This window comes from Stenella coeruleoalba (assembly GCF_951394435.1).
Source record: "Stenella coeruleoalba genome assembly, chromosome: 2".
NCBI lineage: Eukaryota > Metazoa > Chordata > Mammalia > Artiodactyla > Delphinidae > Stenella > Stenella coeruleoalba.
This window is the reverse complement of record NC_137147.1, coordinates 165910075-165933841: the sequence shown is the minus strand read 5'-3', so window position 1 is coordinate 165933841 and position 23767 is coordinate 165910075. Positions and strand designations below refer to the sequence as shown.

Here is a 23767-nt window from a genome sequence, read left to right as displayed (position 1 = left end):
TGCCAAGTGGTCTCCTGACTACCCTCTCAAACCCCAGTTTTGAATCAACAACACCCACGTCGCTTTTCATAATTTTTTTTTTGTGATGTCACTCTTACGTTCAAAAATCTTCCATTGCTAAGGAAAATAAGCCAGACACAAAAGGACAAATACTGCATGATTCCACTGATATGAGGTACCTAGAAGAGTCAAATTCAAAAGGACATAAAGTAGAATGGTGGGTTCCAGAAGCTGGGGGGAGGGGAGTGGAGCGTTAGTGTTTCATGGGTGTAGAGTTTCAGTTTGGGATAATGAAAAGTTCTGAAGATGGATTGTGGTGATGGTTACACAATAATGTGATTACTGAAGCAACTAAATTGTATCCTTAAAAATGGTTAGAATGGTAAACTATGTTATGTACGTTTGACCACAATAAAAAAAAGAGAGATCTTTGAAAAATTTCCATGGTTCTCCATTATTTATGGGATACTATAAAAAGTCTCGATCTGGTTTTTCAACACCCTCATTTTGGCTTCCTCCTAGGTATCTAATTTTATTTCCTATTACTGACAGTATTCCATTTTCTTCCCACATACCATAGAGAGAATTCTCATCATTGCCTTTGTTCACAATGTTCCTGCTGCCCCCTCATCCTCCTGTTGACAGAGGTGAGTTCTGCCCAGACTTTCAAACCCAGCTTAAGGCTCTTCCTGAAAACTTCTCAAATGACTCTATCCTTTATCCCGAACCCTCCCTTCTCAGAAATATGACTACCATACAGGAAGCAGCACAGAGTTTAGCATTAAGCCGTTCTCTCCATGTTTTAAGATTGGGAGTCCTGTGTTCAGAACCAGATTAGAAATTCCTCAAAGGCAATGAATGGCATCATAGATCTTTCTATATCTTCTATAGCAGCCCAAGGAGCTTCTGAGCAGGAGAGTACCCATCACTGATTAATTGATTGGTGGGTTAATAACAAAACGTTCAACACTTCAATTATTCTCTTTTCAAAATTGTACATCTCCGTTGAGGACATGCCAGGAAGGAGAATCTGTTTTTCTTTGAAACAACTCTATTCTGCATAAATCAAAATTCAGCCTAAAATGTAACCATCGTGAGAGGCATGTTTCTCATACTATTAGGCTGTGTCCATGTTACCAGCTGACCCTTAAGAATGAATTACTCAGATACTTTCCACCTGAGTTGTGCAGTTCAGATCATGCCATTTCTTTACTCAAAAATTCGGTGCAGGGTTTCCCTGGTGGCACAGTGGTTGAGAGTCCGCCTGCCAATGCGGGGGACACGGGTTCGTGCCCCGGTCCGGGAAGATCCGACATGCCGCGGAGCGGCTGGGCCCGTGAGCCATGGCCGCTGAGCCTGCATGTCCGGAGCCTGTGCTCCGCAACAGGAGAGGCCACGACAGTGAGAGGCCCCCGTACCGCAAAAAAAAAAAAAAAAAAAATTCGGTGCCTGCTCACCTACAAATTATGCACGTACTTTCAACCCAGTGTGCCAGGTCTTCCATACCATGGCCTTGCAAGGCCCCTCCTCAATGAAGGCTCCCTCACCTCGGTGGTGGTAGTAGTTGGGGGCTTTCTCTCATTCTGTTCCCTCCACTAAAGAATTCCCCATCATTTTGTCCTTCCCACTATCTTAAAATCTTGACCTGTTTTCAAATTTTACCTTATATATTCAATTTTTCTGATCTCTCCCACTAGACATGGTTTTCCTTTTCTGGGACTCTTCCTAGCTCTCCATCTGCATGTCTCATATATACTGGCCATATTCAGTCCTTTGGGTTGCTACTTGCCTCCCCAGGTTTTAAGTTCTCTGAGGGAGTGAACCAAGTCATATTAAAAACTTTTCTATGACTCCTTGTGCCCTTTATTCTTGGTATTTACTCTGCAAATATTTGTTGAATGAATCAGCTTATTAACACAATAAAAGGCAGTTGTCGTTTTCCCCAAGCACCCTTTCCTGTAATTCAGCTGCAGTGTTTGCTCCAAGCTGGGATCTGGAAACCAAGAATAAATTCAATGGAGATTATAAAAAGATTGACAAAAAAGATTTTACTGAGGGTCTCTGGAAGTTATAGTGTTAAAAATAGAAGTCACATTTTCGGTCACTGTGGTCACACCTGTCCGGTTCAAAACCAGCTTTTGCAAAGAAAATGTTTAGCTGGTAATATATACCAGATGTTACCATTTGGAGAAAAACACAATTAACTTGAATATTGTAAGGAGGGCAGAACCTTTACCGGAAGAATGTCCCTTCTCTAGTGCAGAGCTGGCTGGGGCACAGTCCTCGCGTCCACAAGCCTCGTGATGCCAGCCCACATCCTGCCAACATGGCCCTCCTGCAGTCAGAAGGGCATTCCTTCTGCAAGTCGGCCTCATCCAAGATCAAGGAAGAGGCACCTTGATTTGCCTTTGACTGAAAACCAGTGACTCACTTTTAGCCACGATTAGGAGAAAGGTTCCACTAACAATTCAAGGTTTGCATAAGCTGCCAGGATCTAGCTCTGTTCGTCCACGGTAGGCTAGCTCAGATGTGCCCTGATTAGCCTGGCTCCATCTCAGATCCTTTGGAAATAGTGTTGCTAGATTTAACGAACAAATAATCTAACAAAAACAACAACACAAGAAACAGGCTGCCAAACTAAATCAGAATTGCAAATAAACAGCAAATAATTGTTTAGTATCAGTTTGTCCCCAATATTGCATGGGACCTAACTTATACTAAAAAGTTATTCATTTATCTGCATCAAATTGAACTAGACATTCTGTATTTCACTTGGCAACCCTGTTTAGAAACCTTAAAACCAATCCTAGATGGGAGGGAGAAATGAGTTCTGTGATGGGGAATTAGGTGGTTCTTTTCTTTTTTTATTGAAATATAGCTGATGTACAACATTACATTAATTTCAGGTATACTACATAGTGATTTGACATCTGCATATATTATGAAACGATCACCATAAGTCCAGTAACCATCTGTCCCCGTACAAAGTTTTTACCATATTATTAGCCATATTCCTTATACTGTACTTTACATCGCTGTGGCTTGTTCATTTTACACCTGGAGGTTTGTACCTCTGAATTTCCTTCACCCTTTTCAACCCCCCACCCCCGCAACTCCTTTCCCCTCTGGCAGTGGTTATTCTCATTGATGTTATTTTCCAGTAAAATCTCTGAACTGAGCTTTAACGTGAAAACAGATATACTGGTAAACCAAATAGTTAACCAGTTTTCAAGGAATGAGGAGGTAATAACTGCATTTGATGGGTGAAGCTGAATGAGCATAATTTAATCTTCCCTCGATGACTCAGAAGGTACCTCTGGATGTTGTAGGGCCTGAGATCATCCCTGCAAACTCTGATCAACACAGGAACACGCTGACCTGTGCAGAAGCCGCAGTTAATTAACTTCTGGTTAACTAAAAAGTCAACAGCGTTTGTGGTGTGTTCTTAGACAGCAAGGGCATTTTCACCAGTTTCCAGCTTTGCCAAAATGATGAAGCCTACCTTGTCAAAATAATGAAAATGCTCCTTTGTCAATTACCTACAAAGTAGAATGGTTTGCTCCAATTTTGTTTCCCTTATCTCTCTATATGGTGACCCACCATTATATCCTCTGGTAATTCCAGGATTGCTGTATTTCTAAAAAATAATTTCTGAATGGAAAAATTGCTTTAAAACTTGTGGGCTCTGGAGACTTTGGATTCAAGTGATGTGTTCTCATGGTAACTTTTAATTCAACAGTTTCTTTTAAAAAAATCCAGATTGAGTTGGGGCTTGCCCACTCAAGCGGAAAGGGTAAAATTTTGCAATCCAGTCACTTGTTTATCGTAAGAAATGGATAAAACTGCAGTTCATTCATTCATTAAAAAAATAAGTGTATTGGGCACATATTTTGTTCCAGGCACACAGGATGCAAGGAAAAGAAGATAAACATGGCTCCTGCTTTCATGCATCTTCCAGACCCCCAGTGAACCTGCAGTCTTGTATTTCTTTCATTGGTCTCCACGGAGGGGACCATGGCCTCTAAAAGATGAAAATTATCTACTCTGGTAATTAAGAAGAAAACACGGAGGGCTTCCCTGGTGGCGCAGTGGTTGAGAGTCCACCTGCCAATGCAGGGGACACGGGTTCGTGTCCCAGTCCGGGAAGATCCCACATGCCGTGGAGCAGCTAGGTCCATGAGCCATGGCCGCTGAGCCTGCGTGTCCAGAGCCTGTGCTCCACAACGTGAGAGGCCACAACAGTGAGAGGCCCGCGTACCGCAAACAAACAAACAAACAAACAAAAGCCCCAAAAAACAAAAAAAAAAAGAAGAAAACACTGATACCATTGTCTCATTAGGGGCTCTGTTTGCTGGGGCCTATTCTAGGTTCAATTTATTGAGTACCATGAACTGTTTAATTTACTGGGTACCATTTAGTGAGCATTTACTCTAAGCCAAGCGTTATAAAATCCTTTCACTTAAATCTTCATTACAGCTGAATCAAGGAGATGGAGATCTACTGACTGACAAGGAGATGGAGATAAGAGGGACTGAGGGTCTTGTCCATGGTCACTCATTCACTAAATGGACAGCCCAGAGCAAAGCCTGGATATGTCTGCACACCTTCTTTCTGTGTGACCATCGTTATGACACACTGGCCTCTCCCAAAACCTGCTTTGATCAGTTATTTGGCAGTTGTAGCGATCTTACTAAAAAGATCTTACTAGGAAGTGTCTAAAATATATTAGGGGTCGTGATTAAGACAGCAGCAGTATGCAATTTGAAAAAAGATAGCTAGTTAAAGTAACTGTAAAATAGAATAGATGTGAAAATATCAAAACATGGTATTTTAGACCTCTGTTTAGATAACTAGGTCATTTAACTATTTTTAAAAATCCAGTAAATTATTTGCCTTGTTTACCTGTAAAGACTCATACGCCTAGAATTACCTTTCAGGAAAATCCTTGTGAAAATGAGAAAGGGCAGTTCAGGCTTAAACAAGGATTTTGTTTAATTAAAAGGAGAGCCAGAAATTCAGAATTCACACTAACGCATTTGGAGTCTTTATGAAGTTTACTTCTTTTTTTCTGGTACAGTGACGTGAAATTAGGTGGGAGGAATGGACCAGAAATTTCCACCCTGCCCTCAGATGGCCTTGTTTCTATGAATTTATGGGTAGTCTCTCACATTTGTAATGCTCTGAAAATGACCTAGAACTTTCATGCAACTGCTGATCAAGAATAAAGCCAAGGTGGGACTCCCCTGGTGGCGCAGTGGTTAAGAATCTGCCTGCCAACGCAGGGGACACCTGGTCCAGGAAGATCCTACATGCCACAGAGCAGCTAAGCCCGTGTGCTACAACTACTGAGCCTGCGCTCTAGAGCCTGCGAGCCACAACTACTGAGCCTGCGTGCCGCAACTACTGAAGCCCGTGTGCCTAGAGCCTGTGCTCCGTAACAAGAGAAGCCACTGCAATGAGAATTCTGTGCACCACAATGAAGAGCAGCCCCCGCTCGCCACAGCTAGAGAAAGCCAGCGCACAGCAACGAAGACCCAACGCAGCCAAAAATAAATAAATAAAAAATAAATAAAAAAAAAAGGAATAAAGCCCTTTTGTCCCTCCAAGCCCTTCTCCACCCAATTCCTGCCTCTAAGGACTTGAACTTTCTAAATGCTTAGATCCTAAAACAATAAACAAGTCTGTCTCTAGGATGGAAATAAATAAAATTTGGGGAAGAAATCAAAGGTCAGTTTTCACTTTCCAAAACGAACTGTACTGTAAACAAATGTTTTTTTTTTCCTCCTTCATTAGCTCTTTTTCAAATTGCTTGTAATTTCATGGAAAACTGCCCAGGTGATCTTTTTTTTTCCTTCAAAAGTCAATAGTTTCCTTCTCTAAAAATAATTATACTTAAGAGGATAAAAATAAAAACAATAGTGTTGGCATTCATGCAATGAGAAGTTAAACGCCCTTAATATGTATACTAACGTTATATGAAAGATAGTTCGCAGATTTTTTAAAAAATAAATTTATTTATTTATTTTTGGCTGCGTTGGGTCTTCGTTGCTGTGCTCGGGCTTTCTCTAGCTGCTAGATATGGGATCTTCCCAGACCAGGGCTCGAACCCCTGTCCCCTGCATTGGCAGGCGGATTCTTAACCACTGCACCACCAGGGAAGTCCCAGTTCTCAGATCTTTAAACATTGTTCACTTTTAATTACTTTTTGGTGAATCAGTTACCGATTCTGTCTTTGAAGTTTTAAGCTTACTATGGAGGTTACACTGTACTTTTTTTTTTTAATGAAAAATTTGCAGTGTATTTACTTAAATGGAAAGGAATTCTAATGTGACTGCTACTTACTTCAGAATACAGAGTGGTTGTACAAGAAGATCAATGGACAAGTAAGAGCAGTACTGGTCGCCATAGAAACACAGTGAGAATAACAGGACCTTCTTTTACTCCCTGCTCGGTACCTGCCTATCTTTTTCGCCACTTAATCGCCCAGTACCTCATCTTCGCCTCTCAAGTGGATATAATCCACCTACTTGTTCCAAATTTAACAGAGACTTTTAAAGTTCTTTTAACGTCAGAAGAAACAAACTCAAAAACGAGAAATACTGACAAATTGATTTCTAATGTTAGCATATTCATTCAACAAAAGATAGACATACATTGAGCCAAAGCCTAGGAGAAAGTTGTCAGGGCAGTTAAGTGAGTAAAAGGAGAAATTCTGGTAAATTAAACTCCTCCTGAACAGCTACAGCTGATGAGGCCACCTCCAGACCTCAAAATTAAAAAGACAGGTAAGTCAGACAGAGAAAGGGAAATATTGTATGATATTGCTTATATGTAGGATCTAAAAAGAAATGATACAAATGAACGTATTTACAAAACAGAAACGGACTCACAGACTTAGAGAATGAACTATGGTTACTGGCGGGGAAGGGTGGAGGGAAGAGAAAGTTAGGGAGTTTGGAATTGACATGTACACGCTGCTATATTTAAAAAGGATAAGCAACAAGGACCTACTGTATAGCACAGGGAACTCTCCTCACTGTTAAGTGGCAGGCTGGATGGGAGGGGAGTCTGGGGGAGAATGGATACATGTATATGTATGGTTGAGTTGCTTTGGCTGAAACTATCACAACATTGTTAACTGGATATACTCCAGTGTAAAATAAAAAGTTAAAAAACAAAACAAAAACAAGTAAGATGCAGGGATATAATATATAGCACAGGAATATAACCAATCTTTTGTAATAACTTTAAATGGAGTATAATCTACAAAAATATCAAATCACTATGATGTACACCTCAAACTAATATAACATTGTAAATCAACTATGTTTCAATTAAAAAATATATATGTAAATTAGAAGCAAAAGTAAAAAGACAAAGCAGGTGAAGAACATTTCACGCAACAGTTATTTATTGTAAATCTACTAAGTAGCAGTCAGTGTGCCGAGTACCGAGGAGACAGAGGATGACGGGGAAGGTATCTGCCTTCTTGGAGCTTTACCTGCCTTCCTGGAGCTTGCCGTCTAGCGGAAAAGCACCACTTAGTAAATACCCACCACTCGTCAGGCTGTGTAAATGCTTCGTATCCACTAGCTGATCCGTTATCACAACAACCCTGTTTTCCAGGTGAGATAACTAAGGCTTTGAAAGGTCATAAACTGCCCAAAGAAATAAGCCAGCGAGTAGTACAAGGAGGCTTTGAACTCACTTTTGTCTAAATCCAAAGCGTATGCTCTTAACTATCAAATGAAAATGACCAACCCCATTTACACCAAATGACTCTCCCAATATTTAAAAGTTTACATAAATCAAACCCAGGTGATCTTCAATCTTACCTGTTATCTTGCAGCCATAGACTTCAAATCTCATAGATATACCAGTTTCCCAAGTCATAGGTTTCATTCGGACAAATCGAGTTATCAGGGGTTTGGGGAAAACTCCAATCACAACATCTGTGGGGTTGGTGTTTCCCTGAAAGATCTAGATGGAAAAAGGAAGGGCCCTTTAATAGCAGACATTTTGGATTGTCTGAAAACAAATCCAGAAATATGTTTTCACCAGTGCTTGTCAAATTATTTACAATTTCCTCACTGTTTACCGTGGTTGAGGTAGTGTTAATAATTTGTCATGTTATTTTTCCAAATAATGGCAATCAGAAAGAATTGTGTCTAATATAGAATGTTGTCCTAATCATCTATTCAATTTTCTGAAAGGATAGAGCCTCCAAAGGTACTATTATAAGGATAGCATTTGTTATAGAATACTATGCTATTATCTAAAAAAGTGGGAAAATTATTAACATTATCAGAAGGACTTACAGAATACTGTAGACAATTCTTGGGAACTCTCACTATTGTACTTTCCCAGGAACCCCTCAAAGGAGTGCTTTTTGAGTTCAACGTAGGGTCTGACTTTTTGAAAATTCTAGGTTATGTTCAGCAGGAGGTCAGGGAGTTTCCTCCCTTTTAACTTCATTTCTTGATGGAAGATCTTATCCCTGACGTTTATGAAAGACTTTAATCTTTTTCAGTTATTGGTAAAATTATGTGTTAGTGGTCAAAATCAAAACTGAGTTATAAATGATATGTAATGGAGAATCAGTTTTCCCAGGGCTTCTGTTTCTAGTTTCAAAAATGAGTCATTTTATTCTAAGAAAGATGAGGCATGTAACTGCAGATGTAATGAGTGCCAGTCACGAACCGGTTTCCCACAAGTGTCTGTCGGAGGCACTCAGCCTGGGCACGGCGCCACGGCAGTGTCCTCCAGTGAGATCTCTGAGGAACGGGGACTGTCTGCCACGTGGAACCCTCCGGCACTCGACCAGTCTCAGATGGGACTGAAAGCCTCCACTCCCCTGGATTTTACTCCAGCTCTGGGTGGGGAGAGCTGTGTAAAAGAACCATGTCTCAGTCACAGGCCTTGTGTAGCTAGAGCATCCCTGGGCCATCAGAGGTGCACAGACTCCCACCCACCTTCCCAGATGAGTCCTAGGAGGAGGAGGAGGAGGAGGAGGACCACCGTTCCCCTGGGAGAAGGCGCTTAGGAGAGTCAGCCCGGAGTTCTTACTCCATTTAGCCCATGAGGCCTGCTCCATGGGAGGTGGTCAAATGCTTTACTCAGTCGGCTGTTAGCCGGATCCCTCTCCTGAGATGATTTAATATCGAATTTATCCCAGCCTGTGATAGCCTTTAGATTTCTGTCTTACTTCAGCAAATCTCTCTCGGAAACAATCTGTGTGGAAGCATTTTTGTGTGACGATGAATAATGGGGACATGCCTGAACGAGCAGAGCTTCCCAAATCAGTGTTTCAAGGGCCAGTGGATCCACCTCAGGGAGGGACCACAGTCTGGTTCACCCTGAAGGCATTTTATATTTGCTGAAAACCAGGTAAGGACACACATGCCACCAACAGAAAGAGGGCTGCTGGAATGCTGGTGGTCGAAGGCCGCTGTTGCTGAGGTACGTAAGCCAACTCTCTCTGAGGAAAGCACGGCAGGGGGTGTGCCTGAAAGGCCCCAAAGTAGTGAAAGGCAGGTGGGCAACGAGAGCTGGACTCCGGGTGGATGTGGGGATTTCATTCGGGTTCGGTGAAAGGGTGCAGACACATGCCAGGTCTTTGCTGACCCTTTATTCTTTCTGCCTCCTACTCTGGAAGGCCCTCTGTGTGCCAAGGTGACCCAGATCATGGACCAGGAGTGAGCTGTGTGCATGTCAGATGCCCCTATGGCCCTCGTGTGCTCCCCACACCCACATCCGGGCCACGCGGACCACTGCTGAGAAGCGTGTCTTGGAGAGACAGTGCTCATTGATTAAAGAGATGGCCTGAAAGCTGGGGTCAGCCCTCCCTACTCTCTCCGGGTTCTTCTGTATGTTGCTGTGTCCTTGGCATTAGTGTTTTCTCGTTTGTTTGAAACTAAAGCATGCCTTCAAAAAACGACTCCAAAACAAGAATAAGTCATTACACTCAGGGTCAAAATTTACTCACTAGATCTCCACCAATGATGACTATGAGGGTTTTTCTTCCCCAGATGGAGGATCTATTCCACATCCTCTGGGGCTAGACAGCGGCCTTGCGCTGGTCTGTTCACAGAGCAGCTGCATCCCTGTCTTCGGCCTTCCCGCCTGCCCTAAGGGACAGCGAGGGCTTTGCAGCTAATCAAAGCGTACTTATAGGCCTTTCACTTCACACCCAGGAGGCTTTTCTCAGTTTCAGACCCAGAAGGAGAAAATCAAGGCCAGGGATGCCCCAGATGGAGACAAGGACATGGTAATTGGTCTCTTCCCAAACCCAGGATTCCAGGCTACCTGGATCTTTGCTACTATCCTCACCAATTCTGTGCATTTCACTCGGCCTCCAGGGCAAGCTTTTAATTTTGGGGAGACAGCAAGCATGAGTTCTCCAAAATCTTTTGATTAGTAAATCGGAGCAAGTACAACTTCAAATAAACAGCAGGCTGAGAAAAACATCTCAGTTCCAAATATTCAGAGCAGAGTGCCCGGGGCGCAGGGCATGGTGCGGCCTCCTCCACAGCAAAGTAGTGAGGAGGTGGTGTGTGGCTCGTGGGATCTGAGGGGACACCTGTAGTTCTGCTCATGCGCACAGAAGCAGCCAAACACACTTGTAAATTAGTTTGTGAGCCACAGAGGGTAGATAAAAAGGAGTCTTCTAAAACCAGCCCATTACAGAGAGGAAGAAAGGATCAATCTAGGAAAGAGAATGAGGAAACGCAGGCAGAAAGACAAAACAAAACAACTCCAGAGGTTCTAAGAGGACAGTGTTTATCCTGTGCATAGTCTGTGTCCCCGCGGGAGGTTTAAAGTGATTCTTGAGTTTGACTTAATTTGGCCGGTATTGACTTTTCTTGGAAACATCCATATAATTTCCTTTTGGCTTCTGGATCTGGGAACATGAGACCCCTTGGTCAGATTTAAACCTCTAATTGCACTTTTCATTTTAAATCAATGCGAAAATAAACCAGGCAAGACAGCAAGCTCCCAAACAAACAAGTGAAAATTGATCATCCACTTCAAAGACCCGATTGCTGGGGGAGGTGGAAGGGAAACTTACAACAGGTTTATTTCCTTCTTTTATGGTGATCCAGTCTTCCCCGTTGGAGCTAATGTCTATTCTGTATGTCTTGACATAGTATTTCTTCTTGGTTTCCTTTGAAATAGCTCCCTGTGTCCCGACAGCAGTGACAAAGCGCAGAAGGCCCAGGTCTACCTACAAGACAATACCAGCTTTGTCAGTTGCCCATCCTTGTATGTCCGGAATGTGAGCATCTTTTCCTGTGGGTACCATGGTGTAGTTTTCATCCACCTGGGATCAACAAACCCTAATTCCATCGGCATCAACACCCCCAAGAAAGCCTCCAATATGATAAGACAGCAGCTGCCCTAGGTTGGCAATGGCCAAAAAAGAGACCTTTCTCATCGTTGCCACCAAGATTGCTTGATCCTTGGTACAAAAGAGAAAACTGGGTTCAATATCGTGTTACTGTATTTTCTAAGAGATTCACAATACTTTCTAAACAGCACGTTAATAGATGTCATTTTACAAATAGAAAATCAAGACAAACAAGATAAGCTCACATACTGGATACAGAGAGGCCTGGACTAGAACTTGAGTCTAACATGATCCCACTTCCCATCCCTCTGCAGCATCCTACCCCTTTCCAAACAGAATGTGGATCAGAACGATCCTGACTCTGAAAGCACTTGTGTGTACTGCGGGTTGAGAAATGGGCCATAGATTTATAATCTGGAATGGAGTCGAGGGAAGGAGGGCAAAGTTAGGATTTTTGATCCATCTAAATTTCTTCCTTTTCCGTATCTCTCCCTGTAGTTCAGCTTGAGAGGCAGAAGGATTCCCAGGCATCAATCTGGGAAGGAACGATGCCTCTGTGGGACAACAGCTAAGACTTAACAAGCTTCCTCTGGTGAGTTTCCAGGGGAGATGTTCCTCAGCGCAATGGCCTTACCTTCATCCCTCACTAGACTTTCTCACACCCCTGACGGCTGGGCCACCTGGAGGGCACCACAGTAGTGATGACCAGAGGGTGACCAAAGCCCGAGGTCCCTGATTGCATCCCAGAGGTCTGCAGTGGCTTGAGTTGTTCCCATGGCCCTGTGATGTGAATGGGAAGGACAGAGATCAGGCCCTCAAGTTTCCAGTACCAGCTCTGCCTTGAGTTTGCTCTATAGGGCCTCTGACAAGTCACTTCATCTTTAGGCTTCTAGTTCTTCATTTGTAAAATGAACGAGTTGGACCAGATAACCCGGAAGACCCCTTCCCTCTCCGACTTCCTAGGACTCCATGCTTTCAGAAAAGTGAAATAGGTATTTTTTCTTTAACTTGCCTTATTTCCATTGTTAATAACCAAGAATCATCTTAAAACAAAAATCATTACCAGTTTCTCTATATTAGAAATATTTTCCTTTTATGAATACATTTGATTATTCCTATAAAATTGTTTTCCTCTACTATGTCCTCTATTTATTGGATTTCTGTATAATACAGAGATTTTAAAGAAATGAAGCATAAATATTTGGCAAATATTTTGTAAAGGACACAAAAAGTAATTGCATGTTACAACTGATTAAGAGTAACAAGAGGGGCTTCCCTGGTGGCGCAGTGGTTGAGAGTCCGCCTGCCAATGCAGGGGACACGGGTTCGTGCCCTGGTCCGGGAGGATCCCACATGCCGCGGAGCGGCTGGGCCCGTGAGCCATGGCCACTGAGCCTGTGCGTCCGGAGCCTGTGCTCCGCAACGGGAGAGGCCACAACAGTGAGAGGCCCGCGTACCGCAAAAAAAAAAAAAAAAAAAAAAAAAGAGTAACAAGATATTTCAACCGTATATTATATTCACTAGTAAGAGGCTCTTTTCCCTGAAAACAGCGACAAAAGCCAAAAAACAAAACCCCCCAAAAGCCCTAAGCACACACCCCCCAACCACAACTTCTGAATCCTGCTTTCCAGTTGCTAGATGACAACCCAATTTTCTGAAAACAATATTTCAATTAACCCTCTAGTGCCCATGGGTCATGAACAGCTAAAGAATTTCCATTTTATGTACAGCCTGCCTTGTGAAGAACGGCTATTGTCTTCCACGAATTGCTTTTCCTGAAGGCCCTTGGAGTAGTTAAATCAACAGGTTGCCAATTCCTTCAAAACTGAACCAAGACTTACATCCAGGAAAAACAGCAATGTCCCTGCCACAGAGAAGCCAACTTGAACTTAACACAATTCAACAATAGGAGATTTCATCTAGAAAGGAAGGGGATACCATTCAATGTAAAACAATCTTTATTTCATTTTCCTGAATTTTAAGATGTAAAGTCTAGGCTATAAATGCTTTCACCAGATTTAAAAGAAAAAAGAGCAAGCCTTTAATAGCAATAAATATTTTAAGATAATAATGGTGGCTGTTCTAAATCTTAATTTTACAAATAAGTATTTGTCCAATGTATTTTATCAAGTGCCTATACTTGTTAACTGGAATTTGCATTTATTCCAAAAGTGAATACTAGTACTTTGTATGAATTTGTGTACAAATTTCAAAAAACGGAGGCAGTCCACGTTTCCCAGATTTCGCCAACAAAAATGCAAGCTATTCAGTTAAATTTGAATTTCAGATAAACAACAAATGTTTTTCGTATAAGTATGTCCCATGCAATATTTGGGACATACTAACAACAGGTTCATTGCTTACTTGAAATTCAAATTTAACTGGGTGTTCTTTTCTCGATGTTATCTGGCAAGCCCAAACCTAACTCTATTCTGGACAAATAACCAGATGATTTCAGGTTGCTGCAAAAACTCTGATTTCCTACTGCTGCAACTTGAAAGTTGCAGGGTACTCTAAAAGTTAATGGGTACTCTAGACATGGCTGCACGGAACTTTTTCAACTGTTTTCAGATGATCTCAGACACTTAGTGCTTTGCTGACTGTCCACTGAGTCATGCCCTCATGCCTAATACCGAATCCACTTTCAACCTGAAGGGTCCTTAAAACCTTGACATCCAAGGGGGCATGAAGTAGAGCTGTGCAAATAAACTCTTGCTGTCAAACCTACAAATGGCTCTTCAGTTTGGAAACGCTTAAATTCCCATGAGTGTATATGCAGCTTAGGCTGACTGGAAATAACTCCAGAACTTCATTCCCTGGCTGTACTTCTATTTTTAAAATTTTGTTCTCAGGGTAAGATTTAGTTGCTAGGTAAGAAAGAAGTTAACTGGTGGTCAACTAGAAGAATCCTAGGCACTAGAAACAACTAACTTGAAAGGAAGGAGCCATTGACTGAAATTAACCGGGTGCCAACACATGAAACGACATGAAAACACATGAAAGTCCCAGACTGAAAGGCCCCAAAGCATACGTATGAATCACTCGTAAAGAAGAAAAGGTATTTTCTTTTTTCAACAGCAATGAAATGCATTCACAACCTCCCCTTGTAATTGCATAAGGTTTCCTGTTGTGCTTTAAAACTCTGCAGATTCTCTTGCTCACTGTGCTGGGATACCTGAAATTTCATTTCATTTTTCTTCCTAACATTACTACTACTGGGTTTAGAAAGGATGAATGACAACCTCACCAAATGATTAGGACTGGGACTTGAACGACTGCAATTAAAAGTGAATGGCGGGCTTCCCTGGTGGCACAGTGGTTGAGAGTCCGCCTGCTGATGCAGGGGAACGCGGGTTCGTATCCCGGTCCGGGAAGATCCCACATGCCGCGGAGCGGCTGGGCCCATGAGCCATGGCCGCTGAGCCTGCGCGTCCGGAGCCTGTGCTCCGCAGCGGGAGAGGCCACAACAGTGAGAGGCCCGTGTACCGCAAAGAAAAACAATACAAAAAACTGAATGGTACCCAGAACTCTACCAAGACACAGACCAGCACTGTGGAGACGCTCACTGGCAACACCACAGAGGTTCTTTTAAGTCCTTTCTCCCTGGGGACCTTTGTGGAATGCCCTAACAGAGACCCTCAGCGCCTGAGAGAGTTTGGGAGGAGATAGATAACTCTCAGCCTCAGAAGCCCAACTGCTCACACCACAGGTATCTGTCAGGAGACTCAGAGGGACTTAACACCTGGGTGTTTATACCTTTCCCAGGGCTGAAGCCATCTCTGCTAATCATGACATTGGCCTCGATCTACCTGCTGTTTTAGTCTCACCTGCTGCATCTACCTCCCTCCAACCGTATCTTCCAGCCGCATAAAGTATTTATGCTTCCTAACACAAGATATGCCTTTTCTGTCTTTGTGCCTTCACATGTAAAGTTTTGTCAACTTAAAAGAACATTTTCCTCTTTTTTTTGACTGCAAATGACTATTTCCTCTTTTTGGTCTGATGGGCAGAATAAGGCACTTCTGACTCCAAGATGTTTAGTGCAAAGCTCAGGTCTCCATCTGTCAATTCATCATACTGTGTTTTTCCTCTACTTCCATCCAGACTTTTACGATTTCTTTTAAGGAATATCTGCTTTTCTATATAGAAAAGTGATAGATGTCTATTGAAAATTCATAAGATGCAGAAGAGATTAAAGGAGAAATTAAAATCTTCATAAGACCACCAATAGGAAATAAAGGCTGATAATAGCCTTCCAGAGTTCTATTTCCTTATGCAAAATATATGTAACCATCATGTGTATGTTTTGTTATTGTAAAAATGAGGTCGTATTACCTCTATGTTCGATATCCTGCTTTTCGTTTAGTTTTATGGATATATTTCCATGCCAGAAGTATTTTTCTACATCATCAATTTCAATGGCTGCATGGTATTCTATGGTCTGACCGTAGCGTCATCTATTTAATCAGTCGGCCGCCTGTGAACACTTCTACTCACCTTGACTGACATTCATCCAGTGGACACTTAGTACTGCGTTTCCACTAAGTTCTGTATTAAGTGGTGAGGATACAAAGAGCAGCAAGAATGGGAGACACAAACACAAGATTACAGGACGGGGCAATGCACGGGGGAAGGAGAGGTAGGGGGATTGGACACATCTCACAGCTGACTTTGATGTCTAAGACACCTACTGAAAGATGCACAGTAGGAGCTCACAAGTGGATAAAAAGGGAAAGGCTGTTCTAGGGAGAAGGGGGAACAGGAAGGGCAGAGGCAATGGGGAGGAAATGAATGAATGAAATAACATCACTAGACAACCTACCATGTTTCCCTCACCGCTAGAGACACTATTTGTCAAGAAATGGATTGATCTCTAAAGACTACCGTGCTCTGCTCATTCGGAGGCCAAAAGAATCAGTTGTCACGACCACCATTCAAAATCCAGCCATCCTCTCGGTGGGCTAGCTTTCTGAATCTGATGAGCTCTCACCAACCTCACATCCAGTAGACAAGATTGGCGACCCAAGACAGGCAGCTGGAGAGACAAAGACACAACCCCGAGCAGTTCTACATAATGGTAGCCCTCTGTATTTTGGAGGGTTCATCATCCTAAACAATATTTCCCTTCTTCTCCTAAAAATTCAGACACACGTGGGGCTTCGCTGGTGGTGCAGTGGTTGAGAGTCCGCCTGCCGATGCAGGCGACACGGGTTCGTGCCCCGGTCCGGGAAGATCCCACATGCCACGGAGCGGCTGGGCCCGTGAGCTATGGCCGCTGAGCCTGCGCATCCGGAGCCTGTGCTCCGCAGCGGTAGAGGCCACATGCTTTCCCTAAATCCAATCAGCTCTGCTCCCATCACTATTTTCTTATTTTGAAAGAATGTCATTCATTATTTCACAGCTGCTTTATTTTTAATTGGAAGATGGGTGTGATTTCACATCTGAGTTTGATGTACTTTCTGTTTAACATTAAGGGTGATGGCGATGGGGTGGGAGGATGCGGGGGGGGGCGGGTAGCACAGAGCTGAACGTCAACTGCATTCACTGAAACTGTGGAACGTTTCACTCCGTGTGTGTGACAAACATAAACATCTGGTACTTATCTGATGGTCTGTAGGCAATTTGACGGAAGTTTACCAAACTCCTTTTGAGTTCAAGTGGCCACTCTGAGTTAGCTTATCACTGTTAGCAGAAGTGACCCCATACGACATCCTGTTTCCAATATAAATATAAAAGCCTAACACTGCTGGTAGAATGTCTACCTACATCTTATCTTCACTGTGCTCCCCACACAAAGAGAAGACATAGCTAGACATCAGGCACAGAGGAGGAAAGCGCAACTTTCATCCCGGGTGGGGAGAGGCACACCAGTAGAAGAAAACAGCTGTCTTCATCCCCTTCTGGGGGGCAGGGGATGGTGTCCTACAGCTCCTGTGGGGTGAACTGTCCACCTCCAACTCCCTCTTCGTTGTAAGATGTCTACAGGTATTAACCTACATGCACTTTACGGCCATGGCATTGTCTTAGTAATGACAGGAAACACAATCCCCAGATAAACAGAAGCCAGGAGAGATACACATTTTACTGGGAATCACTGGAGGACAAAGGGCACGTTTTAGCATCGTGAGGTACATCGTGAAGCAAACCTCTGCAAACGGCTGGTTAAATACCAGCATGCAGCCTGCCAGCCATGAAATAGACATCATCGCTTCCTATAATAATACACAACTAGCTATTGGTAACGTCGTAATGTGCAAAGTCTCATTTCTAAAATGAAAAATCTGTCTTGCTCAATAAAATACTGCCCATGGAGCAAGCATTGACAAGGGAGTGTTTCCAGGCTTTTAACATTCCCAAGACAGGTCAGTACAAGAGCCTGAAAAAATAAAGGACAAAGAACTGGAGTCTGATTAAAAACAGGAAAAATACTTTCTTGGTGGGGGGAGGTGGAGTGTGTCGGATTCTTTTTAGAGCATCTCTGATGACTCAAAGAGCTGTTTAATTCATCACTAGACACTACAAGCTAAAGAAAATATTTTTAAGCAATTGTCTCATTTCCTTAGATAACACACGTGCTTTCTGATAACGCCTAAGCATCTGAACATCATGCTGTTCCAGGATCTGGGGGCTTAATTCACAGCACCTGATCATCATGTTCCTTGACTTAGGATCTTGGACTTCTTATAGTTGCCAGTAGGAATACAACCATTTTATAGTTGGTGACATAATTCTCTCTTTATGTATTTTTCATGATTACTGTATTACATAGAAAAAACACGGATGGCTAAAATTACTATTATATATAGAAAATTCATAAGGCAACCCCTATGTGTCAGACATTTTATTAAGGGCTAAATTTATATACATTATCTTTTCAACTCTTAACAATCATACAAGGAACTGAGAACAAAGTGATGTGTGAACCTTGCTCAGAGTCACGTAACTTGTCAGTGATTAAGCCAGGACTTACCCCCGATCAGACTGGTGGCCCATGTATATGCCACTACACCCATGCTCTTCCTCAATTCCTATCTTAAAAAGCACAATTATCAAAAGGTAATTTAGAATTTCTTAGTGAACAAAAATTAAATCTTAGAGTTATTCTTTCTGGAAATTACATATTTGTATAATTATCGAGAATATGAAACCATTTATGATTACTTTCACTCCGTTTAACGTTTACATGGACTACTGGAAAGCCAAATTTTGCAAAGGAGTCACTCATGCTGTTGAAAAACAAGACAGTGGTGACAGATCATTTTTAGCAAAAGATAATGAGAAAAGATTTAAAAATTCTGGTAAAGAATACAAATATCCAAGAGCAAGAAAAGTGCAGTGCAGGGAGAACCTCACCAATTTTCTCTTCTCGTCTTAATTGCTTGAATTAATTTTTTTTTCCATAAAGGAAAGCATTTTCCTGGGTGGAAGCAAACTACTGGTTGCAACAAAGCCTGTGCTGATAGTAAAACAATCCCAAGTGAATGAACTGATGAATTTTCCTTTCCGAAGACCTGAGTCAACCAGCTAGAATAACACTAGATAAGGCTGTGCAGCCCAGATGCAGCGCAAAGCCTGGCTTCCCTGATGCCACTGTACTTCGCGCAAAAGAACAACAAGGAAAGCACAAGACAAATGAAGTCCTCAAACAAGGGCTGACCTCTGTCTCCTTTGGCTGATAAAGGAGATTATGCTGTGGGGCTCCACTGCCTTTGGATGTTGGCATATCCTTTCATTCTCACATTAATATTTTTTGGCATAAACCAGGAGCAACAAATTAAAGAAGAAATATTTAATTCTGATATGTTCTTGGAACTGGAGTGCCATGTGGTTCTTTCTGAAGAGTAAGATCTCTTGAAGTTGTTAGAACGGGCAAGTGGCATCGGCAGGAGGAAAGGAAAGGGACTCCGTACTGCAGGTTAATACCAGCATCTCAACTAGAGACATTTCCAGAACCCAGCTACCCAAATCACTCCCACGTGGAAACCACGAAGATGGAACTTGAAGAGGAGGACACTGTTCTGGGAGGAGAGCACGGCGGGTCCACATCTCCTCAGGGTGTCTGATGCAGCATTTCAAAGACCTTTGAGAGCAGGGCAACAGGACTGTGACACCCACCGGAAAACGCTCAGCTTCACTGATGACATCAATTTAAGAGAAATATGGGAGGGGTCTTCACATATTCCATGCAAAATCTGAGGGCTTCTTTTTCCCTTCTATATTTTCTAGAACAGATATAATTGTGTTCAGAGAAAACAAATATTCCATTTGAGTTCCTCTCTTACTCAATAAACCTGTAAAATCTGGACACCAGGACACAATGTATTCTGATAACAAAGGAGGAGAAAATGAGATCGTATGGGGGTTCCTATAGACTCTGCGATACAAGTAATCAGCATCAAAGACAATTGGAAAGTTCTATGTAGAGTTAAAGAGAAAGGCTGACCGAATGCCTAGGCTTTGGCAAAGATTGTTGTACATTTTTAAGACATACGCCAACCTGAAAACTCTGTTTTTCTTTAAAATGAAGAACCTTCATTACTTCAACACCATGTTCACTGGCAGATGGGGACCTCAGAAACTTTAACAGCTCAGTCAGGAGGATGACACTTAGATGGTCCCCTCTTCCAACTTAGATACGTAGGAGTTCTTACTGGGCGGTAAAAGATTCAGGGACTTAATATTTTTATTAAAATTTTTTGAATACTTATTTGTAAGTTACACTAAATTGAAAACCTGAGCCTAATACTTTGATCTGGAAAGAGGATAAGTACTCAGAACAGAACAAATGTAATCCCTAGAAACCTGGTTAAGAATTTAACCTACAAACTCTGTAGTAAAAATCGCATAGTGGAAATGTCTTAAGAAAGAAAAATAAATATGCTACAGTTTTAAAAAAAATTGTAACCAGCCTCAGATATGCATAAACATGATGTAGAGCTAGTCAAATGCCTATAGGACCATTGTACCATGGGCTCTTGCTAGAAGATTCAGTCAGCAAAGATTTAGCAAGCATCTCCTGCATGGAGGACACAGGCTGGCTTAGGCTCTTCTGCTGTAACTCTCGGTTCCATCCATTAACTGTTTATTGTAATACTCATGAAAACTAGGGGAGCATTCTCCTAGTTAGAAGGCTTAATGGGCAGGAATTGCTCTGCATTGATCAACATCCTGTGAGATCAAGCAGACTGTGTGAACGGATCTCTGCTTCTGATGTCTGTCTCTGCTAAAACAAAGGGGGCGCAGTAATGGAAGAATGACTAAAGGGTGGTCTGGATGACAACCATTTTAAAACGTAACAGAAGAATTTATGACCTCCACACATAATTTCAGTAGGACTGTATCATGCAGATAAAGCATTTATTATTCTTGCTTTTATGATTAAAAACATTTCGGGCAAACTGTAAACCGATGCACGGAGCCAGGGTGCATGCCCACACGGATGTGTCTTAAAGCCCAATAATGGTGCTTCACGCATTGTAGACGCTTAAACTGAAAGTGTGAAATTAAAGTAAACCGAAGGATGCCAAGGGTTCAGATAAAACCATTTAATCCATTAAATTCAATAGATATATATGGTATGCCAGGCTCGGGAAGGAAGCAGGCCTATGCAGAGAAAAATGATAATACCAGACTGAAAAGAAGAAGGGCCACCGTGCCCACAGATGAGGCGCTGTGAGGTCCAGAAGACGATTACATGCACAAGGGGAAAGTTCAGGCTTTATGGAAAAGAGGTCATTTGAATCATTCAAACTGGACCTCATAGGATAGGATAAGATTTTGGCTGTGGAAGGGGTCAGGGTTGATGAGTTAAAGGCAGAAGGAACAGGAAAAAAAAATCCCAGCCAATTTCCTGCATTTCAAAATATCTGATATGATGAACATTCTCCTTCTGTCTAGTATCTCTTGGCAAAAGTCCTTTAGAGAGCAGGGAAAAGTGTCCTCCCCATCCCTAGCCCCCAACACACATCCCCCTTTGCAGAGGGCTTCATGGGATCCATGGGTCCAGGCCAGGAAGTGCTGGGCTGGTGACAGAGAGACCATGCAATCTTATTTGTAATTAAACTTTCAGCTCATGACCATGCACTGCACTGCTGAGCTAATTCTGCTAAAATGTGTGCTTTCACTGCCTCTGAGAATCCAAGCATTCCTGGGAATAAGACCTAACCCTCAGTCTGCGTGAGCCAGATACCTCTCTCCTGACTCTCAGGGCACACTGTCCAGCCCTACCCTCGATTTATATCAACGTTTGAAAGAAAACATCTCAATGAAATGGCATCAAAACTGCATGTTTTCTTGAGGAGTCCACACTGCTGTCGAAATCACACTGTTTGCTCCTCAAACAATTAAAGAGAGGGCCATGAGTTGAGATCATGAGCTTCCGGTGGTGGGTATTTCCGTGTCTAATATCCCTTGCACTGTGGAGGGAAGCTGGTGGCTGGAGATTCTTCTTTTATCACACAAATAAGTGCTAGATACTTGGGTGCAAGAGAGGGAAGGCTACCAGATTCCTGCCCTCTCGTCAGTGAGGGAAAAAGTCGAGTAAACGATAAATCTCAATATAGAGGGAACTGGCTGCATTAAATATCCTCAATGAACTCTAGGGCTACAGGGAAAGATACCTGGGTGATGCAGGCAGCGCATGGCGGCAAAAAAGCACAGGCCCCAGGAGCACCTCTGTGGCTTTGATATTAAAGAACGACCTGGAGTATGTTTAGCAAATTAATTAGCCATTCCAAGCCGTGGTCTCCTCTTCTCTCCAACAAAAATACCAATGCATAGCCCATTTAGTTATTTTTCCTGGTTTTATGAGAGTCATAATGATGCATTGGTACACACATTAAACATAAGAATGTGACCCTAATATTTTTTCCCTTAGTCATTTGGATAATTGGAGTGTGTGTGTGTGTGTGTGTGTGTGTGTGTGTGTGGTTTTGCCTGTAGTAGCTAGATTGTTGTAACTTGTTTGAAAGAGGGACAGAGCCCTCTTTAACTTTAAATTCACCTAGCCCGACCTGCAGCATCTCATCCTTAGCAAACGCTCAATACACATTTGCCGAGTTTAAATTCAACACTCTGTCAGTTCAGCGTTGCTGGCAAGACCTGAAACTCCTTTCTTCCAGATAAAGCCAGCTACCCATTGTTAAGCCAATGTTAGCATTTGAGCAACAAACTTGTACTCTTTTTTTTATTTTTATTTTTTTGCGGTACGCGGGCCTCTCACTGCTATGGCCTCTCCCGTTGCGGAGCACAGGCTCTGGACGCACAGGCTCAGCGGCCATGGCTCACGGGCCCAGCCGCTCCGCGGCATGTGGGATCCTCTGGGTCCGGGGCACAAACCCGTGTCGCCTGCATCGGCAGGCGGACTCTCAACCGCTGCGCCACCAGGGAAGCCCCAAACTTGTACTCTTAATTGAGGAATATGACTATTCTTATCTTGGTGTTTAAACTGCAAATATTAAAACTACTCAAAATTTCCAGTCCTTTGAAAAGTTCACCACTTACAGGGAAGGTCTGCTGGATGATGAGTTTTGTTGGCCAGGTCCATGCCACGTGAAGGATTCTTTTTTATTTATTTCTCAAAAGACCTCTCACTAACTTACGAAGCGTCCCTCCTCCCAGAAGTTACCTCAAAGGGCAGCAAGGCTTAAATCATTTTTCGCCATATCTATCATGCTCTCCAACCTCTTCTCAATCTTTGTGTTTTAGAGCCAACTTATTTGGGATCCTGACGTCCACAGGATATTTATGGATTGGCTGTATCTGGTATCGTAGACTTTTCTCAGACCACTTCTGTATTTTTGAAAAATTAGCAACATCAATATTTCACTAACTATAGGTCTCCAAGTTTTCACCTAATTAACATATGATCCTCATACGATGTTGGAATTGTAGCTTTGTGTGGCTGGGAATTGAGTGCAGGTTTCAGGCCTTTTGTGATCTTTGTGTTTGTCTCATGGTCTCTGAGAAGCAGCCCAGTAGGAGAAGCAGTAATACTAATTCTGCATTGAGGCCAGGCAACATAACACCTTTCCAAGGTGCAAGAACCTCAGTTATGGACACATACATCTTTCCATCTATCAGCAGTTTAAAGAGATTTTTAAACCTGAAAGACCAAGAAAATATTAAACAGGTACAGGTAAGGTCTATTTCTGTTTCAAAAGCTGTTGTTCTATGCTCCCCATAAAGTTTTATTATCTGCAGTACTGGGGAGATTTCTAAATGACTCAAGATCAACACACATCTGTACTCAGACAGCATCTGTCTATTTCAGCACCAACAAAATGGCTTGTTTATTATTAGTTTTGCAGTAAGTCACGCCTTTAATTTTTCTCCCTCCTTCTAAAAGCTTGGTTTCAAAAACAAACACAAGGATGAGTTTCTAGAAACTAAAGACTTGCAGATGGGGGCAATGGTCTAAAT

The 23767-nt window shown here is 42.5% G+C and overlaps 1 protein-coding gene across 7 annotated transcripts in view; it reads right to left on the bottom strand.

The window, feature by feature from the left end:
* Positions 1-23767, bottom strand: part of NRP1 (neuropilin 1) — a 150993-nt gene that overhangs the window by 32293 nt on the left and 94933 nt on the right. For all 7 annotated transcript variants that reach the window (XM_079910528.1, XM_079910531.1, XM_079910533.1 and 4 more), the window contains 2 exons: positions 11069-11224; positions 7836-7980 (listed from right to left, as the gene is read on the bottom strand). In XM_079910528.1, coding sequence (XP_079766654.1) covers positions 7836-7980; positions 11069-11224 — 301 coding nt within the window. The remainder of the gene's footprint in view (positions 1-7835; positions 7981-11068; positions 11225-23767) is intronic.